The following is a 15,121-nucleotide window of genomic DNA, read 5'->3' as shown; positions in this document are numbered from 1 at the left end:
GTCAGGTGTATGTGTCAATGCAGGTACGTACGTGTATATTGATGTGTGTGTGAGCAGGCATGCATGTATGCACACACGCACTTGCATGTGCTCAGCTGCACCCGTTCCCCCAGGTTTCAGGTGCTGGCACAGAGTGAAGCTGTCTGTGCCGCTCTGGCGAGCAGGCGGCTGGATTTCCCAGCCTTAGCCCGGATTTCCAGGGCTTAACACCACAGCCATTTGGAATTACACTGAGCGGGCTTTCTCCACTACGTAGGGTTACTGCTCAGTCATGCTTGGGCAGGACGTGGCTGCAGAGGCAATCGGAGTGTGGGGAAGTTTATTTGTCTGGTTTGTACAGATTCGGAGGATCTCGGTTCCTATCAGGGTCAGCCCGCAGAAGCACAAGGCAGGGAGAGCTCCTTGGTGCCCCCACCGGGGCCCCTCGAACCCTGTACCCATGAGGCCTAGCACGAAAGCAGGAAATTCATCATCCACATCTACAGCTGCTCCTTCCTGTGCCCTTTCCTCACCCCAGGTGTCCTCTGTCCTCCTGCATCAAACTCAGCTCAGACAAGCTCCTTCACTGTGGGGAGCACATGACTAGCGAGGTTGAATGCAGGATTCCTCACAGAGGACGGAGTGCAGTGAGGGCCCATCCACACAGGGGAGCAGGGATGGTGGGAGTTCAGGCACCAGCAGGCTAAGAGGCAGGTGGGTGGTAGAGGAGAGGAGATCATAGCCCGAAGGCCGCCTCTCACTCTGCCTCCCTTTAAGACCTTCCTGGTGCCTGGGTTCAGCCCCTCGGGAGTGCCTGCTGGGGTCTAGAGGACCACTGTTTCTCTGATAAGGGTTAACCTGCTACCACCTCTTGGTGGCCATGTGTGCCTTTCATAGAGGGGTCTCCAGAAACAAAGTCTGAGCCAGAGGCAGGCTCTCATGGTGGGGCTCAAATTCCACACCCTGAAGCAAGAGCGGAACTGGCGGTGGGCAGCCACATTCCTGCTGTGTACAGGGCCTACCTCCCAGCTGGGGATGGCTAGAGGAGCCCCCAGGGCCCATGCTGGGAGGGAGGGTTTTGATCTATTTATATCCCTTGAATTTTGTTTGCAGAAAGGCTCCTAGGCTGAAAAACAAAATAGAACGGAACACCAATGACTGTGCCCGTGCCTGTGCTGAGAGTTGGCTATATAATTTTCAGCGCCCAGCACAAAATGAAAACGAAGGGCCCACTGTTCAGAAATTATCCACAATTCAATATGGTGGCAGCAGGACCTTAAACCGAGAGCTAGGCACAGGCCCCTGGGTGACTGCACAGGTTGTACACTCATAGCGCTGGCCCTGCCTATGTTCATGGAGGGGCGTCTGGTGCCCAGAGAGGGGAGGAAACTTGTTAGCATCCCACAGTGGGCTGGGGCAGAGTAGAATCTGGAACCCAGGACACTGGCCCTCAACATAGAACTGTGTCCCCTGCAAGGGTTCCTCTGCCCAGAGAAGGGCCTCTATCCCTGGTCCCACCAATTCCATGTGGGCCCAGTGCAAAGGGTCTAAGATGGGTGTCTCACCTGGGACACAACCCCTATTTCCAAGAACCCCCAGTGTGAGAGGAGAGCCAGCCCTGCCCCCAGGGAACCCTGATGTAATGAGGGAGACACACCTTGTCCTCTGGGAACTCCTAGTCTCATGGTGAAGACCCAGATGACAAGCCTATTCTCCATTAGCCCGAGACTCTACGGTATTCCCCAAGCAACTGTTTTGATGCTCTGGAGCCTCTTCCTGCCTTCTCATTCTGGCCACCAGCCCCAATTCGGGCAGGAGAGACGGCCAGCATGGCCCTGCTGGCTGGTCATGACCTTTCCCTCCAGGAGAGCTCCATGCCCAGGGGTGAGAGTGTAAGTGGTGTCTGAGGATGGAGGCCTGTCTATGTCTGGAGCGGCATGTGCTCACTAGGGGACAGGCTTTCATTTCCCCTGGGCCTGTGACATTTTCCTGAACCAGTGGCCACCCTCGGCCTCCTTCCCCTCGGAGCTCTGCCTGACCTGGGCCACGCCAGCCTGGAGGCTGCACTTTGAGGAGTGTCAGTGCCTTGGCTTGGGCACATCATGGCTGTCTGGTCATGCCCCCATGTTCCCCATGTCTCTTCTCCTCAGTTTCACCTCAGTGCCTGCAGTCACTAAAAGCAAGTTTCACATGGCTTCACAGTCTGTGCTTGGGGTACCCTCATGGTTTGGGTGAGGTAGCTGCTTTCATCCCATTACACTGAGGGAAAAACTGAGGCCCACAGAAGGGCAAGATTCTCCTTTTAGGCCCTAGGGCTTCTCCAGTCCCTCTCCCAAAGGTAGGAAACCCAGGGCAGGGTGGCTGGAAATGAAGGTCATCCCATCCAGTGTCATGAGGCATTTATGGAGTGGCGTGCAAGGGACAGGGAGGAATATAAGAACGGGAAGACCTGGTCCCTACATGGGGGGTACTGCCAGATGAGGCCAGGGCCCCTGTGCCTTCAGGAAACAAGTCCAGATGTGTATCCACACTGCTGGTCTGGGTAGAAGAAATGAAGGGTATCGTGGGTGCCCGTAGAGCTGGGGGTCAGGAGAGGATTCCTGGAGGAAGCACACCAGCCACGTACCAGGGCAGGACCCAGGCTCAGAAAGAGCAGATTTGGGGAAAAGCATTTCCTGCTTCCTTCATGCCCAGACCCAGGAGGCCTAGCCTGGGTCTCCTTTGGTCCCACCTTGGCTGAGGAGGTTCAGAGGGGCGGCTGAGGAGGTTCAGAGGGGCAGCTGAGGCCTGGAGGACCCGGAGGAAGGGAGAGGCAGGGAGGGGAATCCTAGACGGGGACAGTGGGAATTGCCGGGCCCTGCCTGGAAGGCTCTACTATTGTAAAATGGATTATCCGACACCCAGATTAATGGGCTTTCATTTTGCTAAACATCTGTCACTGTTAGTGCTGGCGAGCGAGCATGAAATGAGCTCTGACTGCTGCCACCACCATATCGCGATGGATGCCAAGGATCCCATGCTGTGCCCCGGGGGACCGTTGCGGGGGCAGTCATTGAATGGGGGCCTGATCTGAGGGGCTGTGACATGGCCACTGGGTGTTATTCCAAAGCACCAAGGGGTGCTCCTCTCGCCCTCGGCCCTGAGAAGGGCCAGCTGTGGTCTCCTGAGAGCCTCTCCTCAGGCGCACCTCCTCCACATAGCAAATAACAGCGGTAACCTGAAATGGCACTTACCATGTGCCAGATGTTTTCCACACTTTTTAAACACTTATTAAATCACTTAATTCTCACAACAGCCCTAGGAGGTAAGTAGTATCATTATCACGCCCATATTATACGTGAGGAAACTGAGGCACAAGGATGTGACGTGTCCAATATCACACAGCTGGAAGTAGTGAGCCAAGATTTGAATGCAGAAACCCTGGTCTGCAGTCCCAGCTCCAAGCCACGACTTCCTTCTGCCTGAAGGCAGCGGGATGCAGGGTGCGGTCCCCGGGTGCGTCCCTGGATGGGAACTGGCGGGGGTCAGGGCCTGCAGTCGGGGCGCAGCCTGCTCTGACGCCGCCGTGCCCTCCGCCAGCTGTACATTCAGACGACGACGCTGACGGTCTCGGTGAGTCTGAGCGCCTCGGTGTCCCTGGGAATGCTCTACATGCCCAAGGTCTATATCATCCTCTTCCACCCGGAGCAGAACGTGCCCAAGCGCAAGCGCAGCCTCAAAGCCGTCGTTACGGCGGCCACCATGTCCAACAAGTTCACGCAGAAGGGCAACTTCCGGCCCAACGGAGAGGCCAAGTCTGAGCTCTGCGAGAACCTCGAGGCCCCAGGTGAGTGCCTGGCCCCGTTCCGCCCCCGCGGGCCCCAGGCCCCGCTCCTTTCACAGCAGGTCGGCTGAGATCCTGCCCCTCCCCACCCCTCCCTGCCCCGATGCCCCATCCTGGGGAGGCGGCGGGGGACACTGGGGGAACCCTGAGGCTACAGGTGGGAGCCAGCCTCTCAGGGAGAGCCCTGAGGCACCAACCACATTAGAGCCCGTTCTGTCCTGCCCCTCCTGGTGGCCTGGGGAGAACCTCAAGTTTCCCCAGCTGGTGCCCCAGCAGCACCCTTCCAGGGATCTGTGCCCCACCCCGAGGCAGGCCACCAGGGGGCGCCTCGGCCCTGAGGGTGAGCGGGGACCCCGGGATTTCCCTGTGCTGGGGCCTGGGTCTCCGCCTGTGCCCTTTCAGCCCCTCTGGGAGAAGGGGTCGTCCCTGGGGCCCTGCACACTGTCCCTTTGGTAACCCGGTGGGGTGGAAGCGGCCCTGAGCCCAGAGCAGCTGTAACACCCAGCTTGGCTTTGTTCAGCCACCCACTAGCAGGCACCTGAGCTATGGGGACCCGGGACATGGGCCGGCCAGGACCAGTGAGTGACGGCAGGGTGAGGCAGAGGGGCCTACAGAACTGCCTAGCTGCGCTCAGGTAGTTGCCTGTCTGGGGGACTGTCCAAGGAGACCCAGCAGGAGAGGGTCATGCTTTGTGGTGGGCCAGGGCACCAGGCAGGGACCTTGGCAGCTGAGGGGCAGGCCTGTGGTCTGGAGCTGGCCAGGACAGGTCTCTCCAGGGCTGGTTACGGAGCAGTGCCACCATCTTTGCCCAATTTCCCTCTTCCTCAGAGATCCAGCCTGTGCGCCTCTGTTGTGGAGAGTATACTGGCTTCTGACACCCTTCCCTTTCTGATCAACGCCCCTGATGCTTGTGTGTCCCCCTTTTCCTGCCCTGTGACCTCTGGTTCTTTCCAGTCCTCCTCTTCCCCGCAGAACACCAGCTTCCCTCAACCTATGACCCTGGGGTTCCCTTCGGGTGCCATGCTGGCCCCCATGCAGAGCAGGGAAGGGACAGAGGGGCCCATGGGACTCCCACCTTTGGCCTTTCATGTCTACCTGGATGTTCAGAAACCCCAGATGAAACCCTGACCAGGCCTTTCTGCCTGACTGGGGACCCCGTCCCTGTTCCAGTTTTCCTCCTTCCCATGGAGACCTCCCTTCTCAGGTCCCAGGTCCTGTTCCATCCAGACCCCCTCTCTGCTGCGTGCAGGAGCAGGTCTGTCAGATGTGCTTTTCCCCAGTGCTCCTGAGAGCTAGTGGGTATTAGCCCCTCCCGGAGGTGACACCCTGGCCCCAAAGGGTGACACCGCAGGTGCTGTGACAGGGCAGAGGGTCCCATAAGGGTGGGGCCCTCACAGAGAGCTCTGATGGCTCAGTACTGGCACTGCCCTCTGCCTCTGCTCCAGCCAGTCACCTGGGAACATGGGACAATTACCCACTCCTGCCAGAGGAGGGGTGTGGAGGCCTGGGGAAGGAGACCCCGTATCCCCAGGCCCCTGCTTCCTGCCTAGAGGGGCCTGGGGGCCTCCAGGCTGTGGGGCATCCCCCACGGGCCTCACTTCCAGCTGCTCTGGGGTTGGGAGGGACTGAGGGGTCTGTGGTCACCCAGACCCCCTGCAGGCCTCAGCATCCTCCCCCCTGAAAGTCTTAGGGGCTTCCATGGTAGGGAAGTGGGGAGCCCCTCTCCCCACCTCCTGTGTGAAGGCCAGCAGCCAGCACCCTGTGCCCCCACTGTTTCTCATCTCAGTGACAACAGGGGTCATGGAGGCACCAGGCAGGAGCCAGGTGATTAATTCTGGGGACAGCCGGATGGAGGGGGTGTGAGCAGGAGTGGGAAGGTGTCACTCCTGTGGAACAGGGACATTTTTCACTCTGTCACTGGCAGGCTACGTATCTTTAAACAAACAACAGAATAAATAATTCAGGGGCCTGATTGCAGGCAGATTGGGTGCGGAGATAAGGGGCGACAAATGGGGGCTGTCAGCTGGTGCCTAGCACTGCCTGGCTAATTGTTATCTGCGCCTCCGGCAACTGAAAACCAGCAGCCAGGGCCTATTGTCAGCACCGGGTGGGCTCGGGGCCTCGGCCCACACCCCTTGGCCTTCCCCTCACACTGAGGGTGCTCCGGGAGTGTTGCTGTCCCTATCCGGTCCCCAGTGCTGGAGTAATTCCAGCCCTGTCCTGCCCAGCATTTTGCAGGATTTAAGGAGTGTTTCTGTTCACCTCTTGGCTGACCCCACGTGGTGTTTATTATCACCCCATCTTACAGATGAGAGAATCTCGGTTCTGAGAAGGTCAGTTTGTTAGAAGGGCCACATGGCAGGTGTCGAGATTCTCCCATAGCACTGCGGGCAGGACTGGACCCCAAGTGTCCTGACTTCTGGTGAACCTTTCCCTTGGAGCCTCACTGTTAGCTCGTGGGGGCCCTGGGCAGACTCACAGCTCCCATTTTCCAGATGGTGAGACTGAGGCTTGGGTGAAGAGCTCCCCAGCTTCTGGAACCTGTGAGCTGGGTTTTCTAGGGCAGACAGGGCATTAGAGGAGAGCAGAGGCCCTGCGGTCCTTCCTCTCCACACTTTCTGTAGTCTGCAGCTGCCCGTGGTGCCCCTCAGCTGCCCTCAGGCTTGCATCCCCTGCAGTCACTGGAGATTTTGTTGTGGTTGCTGAGAGTTTTTTTCACCTCTGAGCCAGGAGCTGCTGATGGGTTTTACAGGCTTGGAAGCTCAGTTTTATCAGTTCCCCCAGGGGATGACGGAGCTCTGGGGAATTGATTCTCACCAGCCTGGACTGCTGTGATTCACATAGCCACTGCTGGTCTTTTTCTGACCATGGGGGATAGAATGGGGTGAAGATGTTGGAGGCAGTTGGAAGCCCCTCAGGAGAAGTAGTCTAGGCAAAAAGGGCCACCTTGCTCAAGTTACAAGCGGGGAAACTGAGGCCCAGCAAAGGAGGGGAAGAGCCACCTGAGGCTCAGAGAGAGTGTGAGGCCTCCCTGCAACTAGAATCTCAGCTCCCACCCTCAGGGTGCTGATCTGTGCTCATCTCCCTCTCAGCACCTGCCATCCCAGGCCACCTCCTGGATGCTGCCCCATCTAAACTGACCTGTCCTGTGGTCCCTCTGCCCTCTTGGCCATCCAGCACCCTGGAAGGACATGGGTCATTTCAGAGATGAAGGTGGGAATTCTTCATGAGCTATAAGGTGCCATGCTGTGTTCTTATTCCTTTTTTTGGATGTTGTGGCACCATTTTCTTCCATTGGCACCTGTCCAGGTAGCACATAAACCTTGAAACTTGCCCACCACCATCCGGCTAAGTGATTCTTCATCATTTGCTTGAATTTTTCTGTTGACAGGGAGCTCATAGGCCACTGACTCCACCCAACTCTGGCCCAGAGAAAGTTCTTCCTTTAACTGAGCTGGACTCTGACCTTCATGCCCCCCTACTGGTCCCATGGTGGACCCCTCTGCTCACCCCATCCCCAAGCAGTTTACTTCTTCCACATGTGATAGACTGATAGTTGGACACCGAACTTCTGCCTGTGTTAGTGGGCTTCCAGTTACACTGCTGTGACAAAGAGGTCCCAGAACTGAGCAGCTCAAATCAGACAGATGTTTGTTTCTCTCTGCCGTAATAGGACATGGTGGGTGGGTAGGAGTGGGGACCCAGGATCCTTTCATCTTGTTGCTCCATCGGCTCCCTAAAGATTGAGGCTAGATGATCTCAATGGTTGTTCTGCTCATGGAAGGGAAAAGAGAAGACACATGGGGGAAAGACCCATTTTAATTGAATGACATGGGAGCTGCACACAGTCCTTCCATGTGTATTTCATGAGGAAGAATGCAGTCAGGTAAGGCCTCACCTAGCTGCAAGGGAGGCTGGGAAACCTAGTCCTTCAGAGTCATGTGCCCAGTGAAATAGGGGAGAGAGGATTGGGGGGACAATTTGTAGACCACCACACTTGTCCCCCAGTTTCCTCTTCTCCAGATGCCCCTGGCTGAGTCTGGCAGATGTGCCTCCTTTTTGAGCCAACAGATCCTGACCGAGGGTCAGGGCAGCTTTTAGACAAAGGGCAGCTGGTTTCTCCCACCCACTGCTTCTCTCCACACTCGCAGACCAGCCCCTGCCCCAGGCAGCAATACTGCCCTGATTACCACCACTGAGGCAGCTCCCAGGCCACTGAGGGAGGCCGTAAACCCTGGCTGGACAGGACAAAACCAAGGGTCTGGCCAGGCCCCTCACCCCTCTGGCCTCAGTTCCTCATCTGTCAAGTTGGGTGATGCTTCATTGGCTGCCTCACTAGGCTGCTGTGGGGTCTGCACTCTGGAGGGGTGGGGGATACTCACACTGCTCATGGGAGCTGCTGGCATCACTCAGCTGTGGACAGGAATGGGAGATACCCCGATGTACCACCCCAGTCCTGGTGTGGAGTAAGGGCCAGAGGGACGGGGCCAGATAAGGGGGGGCTCAAGACTGAGGGAGACAGGGGCACCAAGAAGTAGAAAGGGTAGATGCTCAGAGGGCCCTGGGGATCTGGGGGACTTGTGTTTCCTTGGGTGTAGGGCGGAAGGCTGAGTCAATCGCATGCCTCAGTTTCTAGCCATGCATGGCCCCGCTCTGGTTTTCATTATTTATTTCCTCTGTCCCTGTTCCCCACTCTCTTCCCTTAGGCCACCGTTCTAGTTTAATGTATATTCCTTACATGTGCGCATCCAAAATGCATGTGGTTGAACTTCTGAAAGACTTCCCTTTGATAATATTTTAAGGTTATATGATGTCATAAAAAAAGATTTCTTTTGAAGTGTGGTAGAATTAGGAGGTGGCAGGGGCCCCGTGCTGGGGAGCCCCTCACACAGGAGTGGGGTTTGGGAAGGAGTGCTAGAGGAAGGAGTCATCTCTAGAGTACAAAGGGAAGAGGAAAGGCATTCCAGGCAAGCAGCCCAGCCCAGCAAAGGCGTGGAGGTGCGAAACATGGGCCCAGTCCCTGGATGGGGAGCTGAGAATAGCAGGAGAAGCAACCGGATGGGCCAGGCGGGGCTGGTGCAGTTTGGGGCAATGTTGATTGCTCAGCTCAGGACTGGATGCCATGAGAGGTGGGGAGCTATGGTAGGTTCTTGTGTAGGACTGTGCCCGTGTGGAAGGACAGTTTGAGAAAAGCAGCCCCTGACTCCTGGGTACCCCTGGTCTCTCTCCTTCCAGCGCTGGCCACCAAACAGACTTACGTCACTTACACCAACCATGCAATCTAGCAAGGCCATGGAGCTGAGCAGCAGGAGGAGGAGCCGTGACCCTGTGGATGGTGCGTCGGGTCAGGGCCACACCCAAGGGCCCAGCTGATGTCTTGCCTGCCCGTGGGCACCCACGGACATGGCTTGGTGCTGAGGACAGCAGAGCCTCCGGCCGTCACTGCTGGCAGCCTGGGCAAACCGGGTGAGCGACAGGAGGACGAGGGGCCGGGGCGGTGCCAGGCTACCACAAGAACCTGCGTCTTGGACCACTGCCCCTCCCGGCCCCAAACCACAGGGGCTTAGGTCGTGTGGGCCCCAGTGCTAGATCTCTCCCTCCCTTCGTCTCTGTCTGTGCTGCTGGCGACCCCTCTGTCTGTCTCCAGCCCTGTCTTTCTGTTCTCTTATCTCTTTGTTTCACCTTTTCCCTCTCTGGTGTCCTCGGCTGCTTGTGCTCTCGGCCTTTTCTGTGTCTACTTTCTGGCTCTTGCCTCTGCCTCTCTCCCTCATTCTCTTTGTCCTCAGCTCCTCCTGCTTTCTTGGGTCCCACCTGTGTCACTTTTCTGCCATTTTCTTTCCTGTTCTCCTCTGCTTCATTCTCGTCCAGCCGTTGCTCCCCTCTCCCTGCCACCCTTCCCCAGTTCACCAAACCGTACATGTTGCAAAAGAGAAAAAAGGAAAAAAAAATCAAAACACAAAAAAGCCAAAACAAAAACAAATCTCGAGTGTGTTGCCAAGTGCTGCGTCCTCCTGGTGGCCTCTGTGTGTGTCCCTGTGGCCCGCAGCCTGCCCACCTGCCCCGCCCGTCTGCTGTGTGTCCTGCCCGCCTGCCCTTCCTGCCGACCACACGGAGTTCAGTGCCTGGGTGTTTGGTGATGGTTATTGACGACAATGTGTAGCGCATGATTGTTTTTATACCAAGAACATTTCTAATAAAAATAAACACATGGTTTTGCACCCAGGCTCCACATCCGCTGAGGGTCCTGCCCTGGGACCACAGGCTCAGCCTGCAGCTGGAGGGCCTGGACCTAGAGGGAAGCGGGATCTGGGCTCTGGACCCAGGGCTTGGGGGCTGTGGAGACTGCTCCCTAGGCTGGGATCTAGTGTGGTGTGGTGAGGCCTTGGGCATGGAGGGGCCAGATTCCCAGGTAAGGGGCAGGGACATTGCAGGAAATTCCAGGAATCAGCACCTAGTAGTCCCCTAATTAGGGGGTATGCTCTGTCCCCTGCCCTGCAGCCCTGGGAGGGTAACATTTCTGCCTTGCCTGTCCTCTGTCTCACACCCCTCACACCTGGGACTGCCCTTCCACCCCTGCCCCCATAACCTGTGCCTCTCTCCTCCCAGCCAGGACGTCCTCTTCTTGAGAAGTTAGCTTCCGGGGCTGCCAGCACTCACAGCCGTCCCCTCCTGCTTGTGTTGTCTCCAGGCTCGGGTGCTAAGACGATGTGTGTCTGTCCTGGAGATCAGTGTGTTGTATGTGTCCACGTGGGCCCACAAGTGCACGGCACAGGCATGGCCGTGTGGCTGTGTTGGCTGCGTGTCTGTGTGCATGTCCAGCGCCCCCATGTGCATGCGTGTCTGTCTTGTTTGACTGTCTGATAGTCTGTTTGGGCCCTGGTGGCTCTTGCAGATGCCTGTCTCAGGCCCATTGCGAGTGTTCACTGCAGCTGGCTTCCCTGGCAGGTTGGGAGGTGGGAAACCGGAGCACTTAGGGGCTGGGCTCTGGCTGGGGTAAATTATAGAGCCAGAAGCACAATGAGGCCATAGGCAGCAGCTGGAGCCTGGGCTGCCTGTGCCGCCCCCTCCTGCCCTGCCCCTAGGTCCTGCACCCCCTCCCACCTCCAGGCTAGCTGACAGCGCTGTGGAGCACAGTGGAAGGGACTGGAGGAACCCTAGGCAGGGGGCCAGGCAGGGACAGAGTATGAGGGTGTGTGTAGAGCTAAGGCTGGGACATTGAATCATGCCAGGTATGCCTTCTCCATCAGCCCACTCTTACTCCTGGCCTGGGCATCTCACACACCTGCGCGTAGGAAATCTCTTCTTCCCTGGGATCTGTGTGTAGCACCTAGTAGATGCTCAATAAATGTTTGTGCGAGGGAAGGAGACAGGAAAGGAAGTGTCTCGCTGATCGTCTTGCAGAATGGTTCCTAAGACCTCTGCCCAGGAAAGATTCCACCCAGTGCTCCAGCCGGGTCAGGCAGAACTAGGTTGCCAGATCAAGGGTATCTGCCAAAAGCTTCCAGGGCAGTGGGGCGGGGGGGGAGGTAGGGATGGGGAATGCACAAGGGGGTGCAGCCAGCTCTCCCCCAGGGTGACTCTGGCAGCACCCCCAGCCTGGGCAACCTGCCTGCTCTGTGGCTCACGCCCCTCCTGAAGTGATTGATGCTCTGAGGCCTAAGGCTAGGTCCAGGGCAGGGCCTGCAGGGGTTTGATGCTCAGCCCAGGACTTGCCTAGGTCCCCCTACATCTGTGGGGCCCCCATCTAGGTTCTAACAGGAGAATCACCTATCCAAGGGGGATGCTGCCCCTCGGCTCCCCTTGGCCCTCAGGAGGGGCCCTCAGGGACTACCAGTCCCCTGCCAGTGGGAAGAAGTAGCCCTGCCCTCAGGGAGCTTCCAGTGTGATGGGGGAGATACAGCAGACTGTGTCCCAAAGTAAAATGACTGTTAGAATGAGGTGGGTGGAAGAGGGAAGCCTTGGGTGGGTGTGACTTTGGGCATCTGAGCCTGGGGTGCAGAGGTGGGCTCTGTGGGCCTGAGGTGGACAGCAGGGAACCAGGTCCTAGCAAGACTTTTGCCAGCTAGACCTGCTGCAGCAGTTGGGAGGGTGGGTGCTGCTAGGGTCCTGGGTCCATCACCTAGAAGGCTCAAGCCAGTGCAGCCAGGGCCGGGGCCCACAGCTGGCCTGGGTGGGACCTGCCCTGATGCCCATGCGGGAGGGACGCCTGGCTCTTCACGGTTGGCTTGGCTGCTCACCTTTGCTCTCATCCTCAATTATTAATGACCGGAGAAAGCTGCTAAGTATCTTCAGAGTGTTAGATTTCAACAAGATGGGGGGTTCAGGGTCCCTGGCACCCTGGATAGGGAGCCAGCGGCCCCCAGAGACCTTTGCTGTGTGCAAGGGGTATGTGCTCACCCCCGTGGCCTCAGCCTCCTCACTATCTGAGCGAAGGGATTGGGCTAGCAGACATCCCACCCCACAGCACACTTTCTAACCAGCAGGGGAACTTCTAGACAATACAGACGCTGGGCTCCCTCCAGAACACTGGACCTGAACTTCTAGGGGGAGGGCTGGGCACGGGCATATTTTAAAAGCTCCCCAGCAGATGGGCCGTGCAGTCAAGTGGGCCAGGAGTGGCACCAGACTTTGGGGTTTGTGAAGTCAGGAGGGAGCAACAGTGCCCACTTGAGCTTGCCTGGGGCTCAAGCCCAAGGCTGGGCTGCTGCCAGCCTGAGCAGACACCCAGGAGCTTCCAGGCCAGCTGCATGCACAGGGCACCTTTGTGGAACTCCTAGGACCCTGGGGAGACCCGCCTCAGGAGCAGAGTCTCAGGTCCCTTCCGGCTCTGAGGGGCTGTTCTGAGCTCTAATGTCTTACGGTCTGCCCCTCCCATCCTTACTTCTCAGGCCCTGGAGGCAGAGGCATACAGCCAGGCAGGACAGAGGTCTCAGTGGGCCACATGCCAGCTGCCCCCTACACTGCCTCAGCCTCCAGGCCTCCAAGGGGTCCTGGGGAACCCTTGAGAAGATGCTGAGCCTGCAGAAGGCTGGGCGGCCCTCCTTCTGACACCCTCACTGGCTCCAAGGCTCCCCCTTCCCATCTCAGGTTTCCATCTGCCCACTGAACAGGGAAGGGAAACTGAGGCACTCCCCTGGCACTGAGGGCTCCTTCTGTCCTCCTGCCTGCCCTGGATGGTCCTGGCTGCCCCTCAGGGCTTGGCCCTGGCACTGTGAGCCTCACAGGGCTCAGACCCCCACCCCCAACCCAGCACTAAATGGCACTCGGCACCAGAATCTCACTTCAGTTGGCAAAAGCAGCAATTAGCATCTAATGAGGCTTCTTGCTTTATTTTTAGGTAACCTCCAAGGCCCTGCCTGTGTAATTCAGCCCGCCATTGCTCGGTGGATAATTAAAGCATGTCACCATAATTTGCCTTTTTTTTCTATAAAGCCCCGTAATTATGTTTTTATTGAGAGTGAGGGGGGAAAGGGAGGAGGGAGAAGACAAAGAGAGGTGGAGTTGAGGCAGGAAATGGGGCCTGGCTCCTTCAGCCAGACCTCCTCCTACTCCATCCTCAGAACCAGGACCCCCACCCGCATTCTGGGTGCAGCTACCTCCTGGGACCCACTTAACTTCCAGAGCACCTCTTCCCCCTTTTCTTATAAAACCAGCCCCAGTTCGCTTCAAAGTACACAGGGCAGGGAGCAGCAGAGCTGAAGCCAACGTGGCCAAAAGTGGATGATTCTTGAGCGGGGTATGGGCACATGGGAAGTCTCTGTCCTGCTCTCCTTCCTGTATATTGGAACATTTCCATAATAAGGAGTGAAACAGAGCTCCACCCCCAGGAAAGGGTTTGTTGACTGCAGGGCAACTGGTATCTGCCCTCAAGGCACTTCTTTCTTTCTATGAGGTGAAGGGCTGTCTTTTTGCACCAAGAGATGCATTTCCGTCATTATTTTGGTGCTGGTGAGTGGCAGTGGGTGATCCTTCCTTGAGCATCTGAAATCATTCTCCAAGCCTGCAGGCCAGCTGGAACAGGCCGGCCAGCTGCCCACATGGTTTGAGGGAGCCCGCTGCCCCCAAACATCTTCCCAACTCCAGCGTCAGTGCCCAGAATTCTGCAGTTAAAGCCTCAGGCTTCTGAGCCAAGGCATGTTCTCCCAAAACACATCAACCAGCCGGCAACCATACCGGATTCAGCATCGAGACCCCAGCTGCCCTGAAGGTGTGGGACAGGGGACAGGTAAGTTTTGAAAAATCTGGTTTTGAAAGAGCTCCCCAGATTACCCCAGCTCAAGAGCAGGCCCTCCTCCACTTTCTGAATGCCCCTTCAGCCCCAGACTTTATCCTATATTCAGAAGGTTTGCTCATAGTGACAGGTGACAACGTGCTAGCAGCCCTCGCTCGCTCTCAGCACCTCCTCGGCCTCGGCATCCGCTGTGGCCACTCTTGAGGAGCCCTTCAGCCCGCCGCTGCACAGCTTCTGGGCCGGCAGAAGCTGGAGTCGGCTCCGTTTGCTTGAGGGGAGGTGTGGAACGAGGGGCGCGAGCGGAAACTGGGGCTCCGCGTGGCGCTCACGGGCTTGGCGGGCCCCGCACTGGGAGCGGCCGGCTGGCGCCGCCGGCCCCGGGCAGTGAGGGGCTTGGCACCGGGCCAGCAGCTTCGGAGGATGTGCCAGGTCCCCTTGCACTGCCGGCCCGCCCGCCCGCGTCACACTTGAATTCTCGCCGGGCCTCAACCGCCTCCTTCCCGGGCAGGGCTCGGGACCTGCAGCCCGCCATGCCCAAGCCCCGCCCCGCCCGCGCGGCCAGAGCCTCCGCGACAGACGCCGCCCCGTGCTCCGCGGCGCCCGGTCCCATCGACTGCCCAAGCGTTGAGGAGTGGTGCAGGCAGGCTGCAGGGCACTGGCAGACAGCTCCGCCCTCCGCCGTGACCCGGGAGCCACTAGGCAAAGCCAGCTGGGCTCCTGAGTCGGGTGGGGACTTGGAGAACTTTTATGTCTAGCTGGAGGATTGTATATACACCAATCAGCACTCTGTGTAGCTCAAGGTTTGTAAACGCACCAATCAGTACCCTGTGTCTAGCTAAACGTTTGTAAACGCACCAATCAGTGCTCTGTGTCTAGCTAATCTGGTGAGGACTTGGAGAACTTTTATATCTAGCTGGAGGATAGTAAATGCACCAATCAGCACTCTGTTTAGCTCAGGGATTGTAAATGCACCAATCAGCACCCTGTCAAAACAGACCAATCAGCTCTCTGTAAAATGGACCAATCAGCTCTCTGTAAAATGGGCCAATCAGCAGGATGTGGGTGGGGTCAGATAAGGGAATAAAAGC

The 15,121-nt window shown here is 57.6% G+C and overlaps 1 protein-coding gene across 12 annotated transcripts in view; it reads left to right on the top strand.

Moving 5' to 3' along the window:
• GRM4 (glutamate metabotropic receptor 4) overlaps positions 1–13,212 on the top strand; it is a 127,821-nt gene extending 114,609 nt beyond the window's left edge. For 5 of the 12 annotated variants that reach the window (XM_030804108.1, XM_030804110.1, XM_030804107.1 and 2 more), the window contains 2 exons: positions 3,559–3,805; positions 9,038–10,020. In XM_030804108.1, coding sequence (XP_030659968.1) covers positions 3,559–3,805; positions 9,038–9,087 — 297 coding nt within the window. In that variant the 3' untranslated portion in view covers positions 9,088–10,020. The other 7 variants (XM_030804103.1, XM_030804109.1, XM_030804106.1 and 4 more) reach the window with 3 other exon arrangements.
• The last annotated feature ends 1,909 nt before the right edge of the window (positions 13,213–15,121 follow it).

The sequence above is a fragment of the Nomascus leucogenys genome, chromosome 22a (assembly GCF_006542625.1).
Source record: "Nomascus leucogenys isolate Asia chromosome 22a, Asia_NLE_v1, whole genome shotgun sequence".
In the NCBI taxonomy this organism is placed as follows: Eukaryota; Metazoa; Chordata; class Mammalia; order Primates; family Hylobatidae; genus Nomascus; species Nomascus leucogenys.
This window is presented reverse-complemented; position numbering and strand designations above follow the sequence as displayed.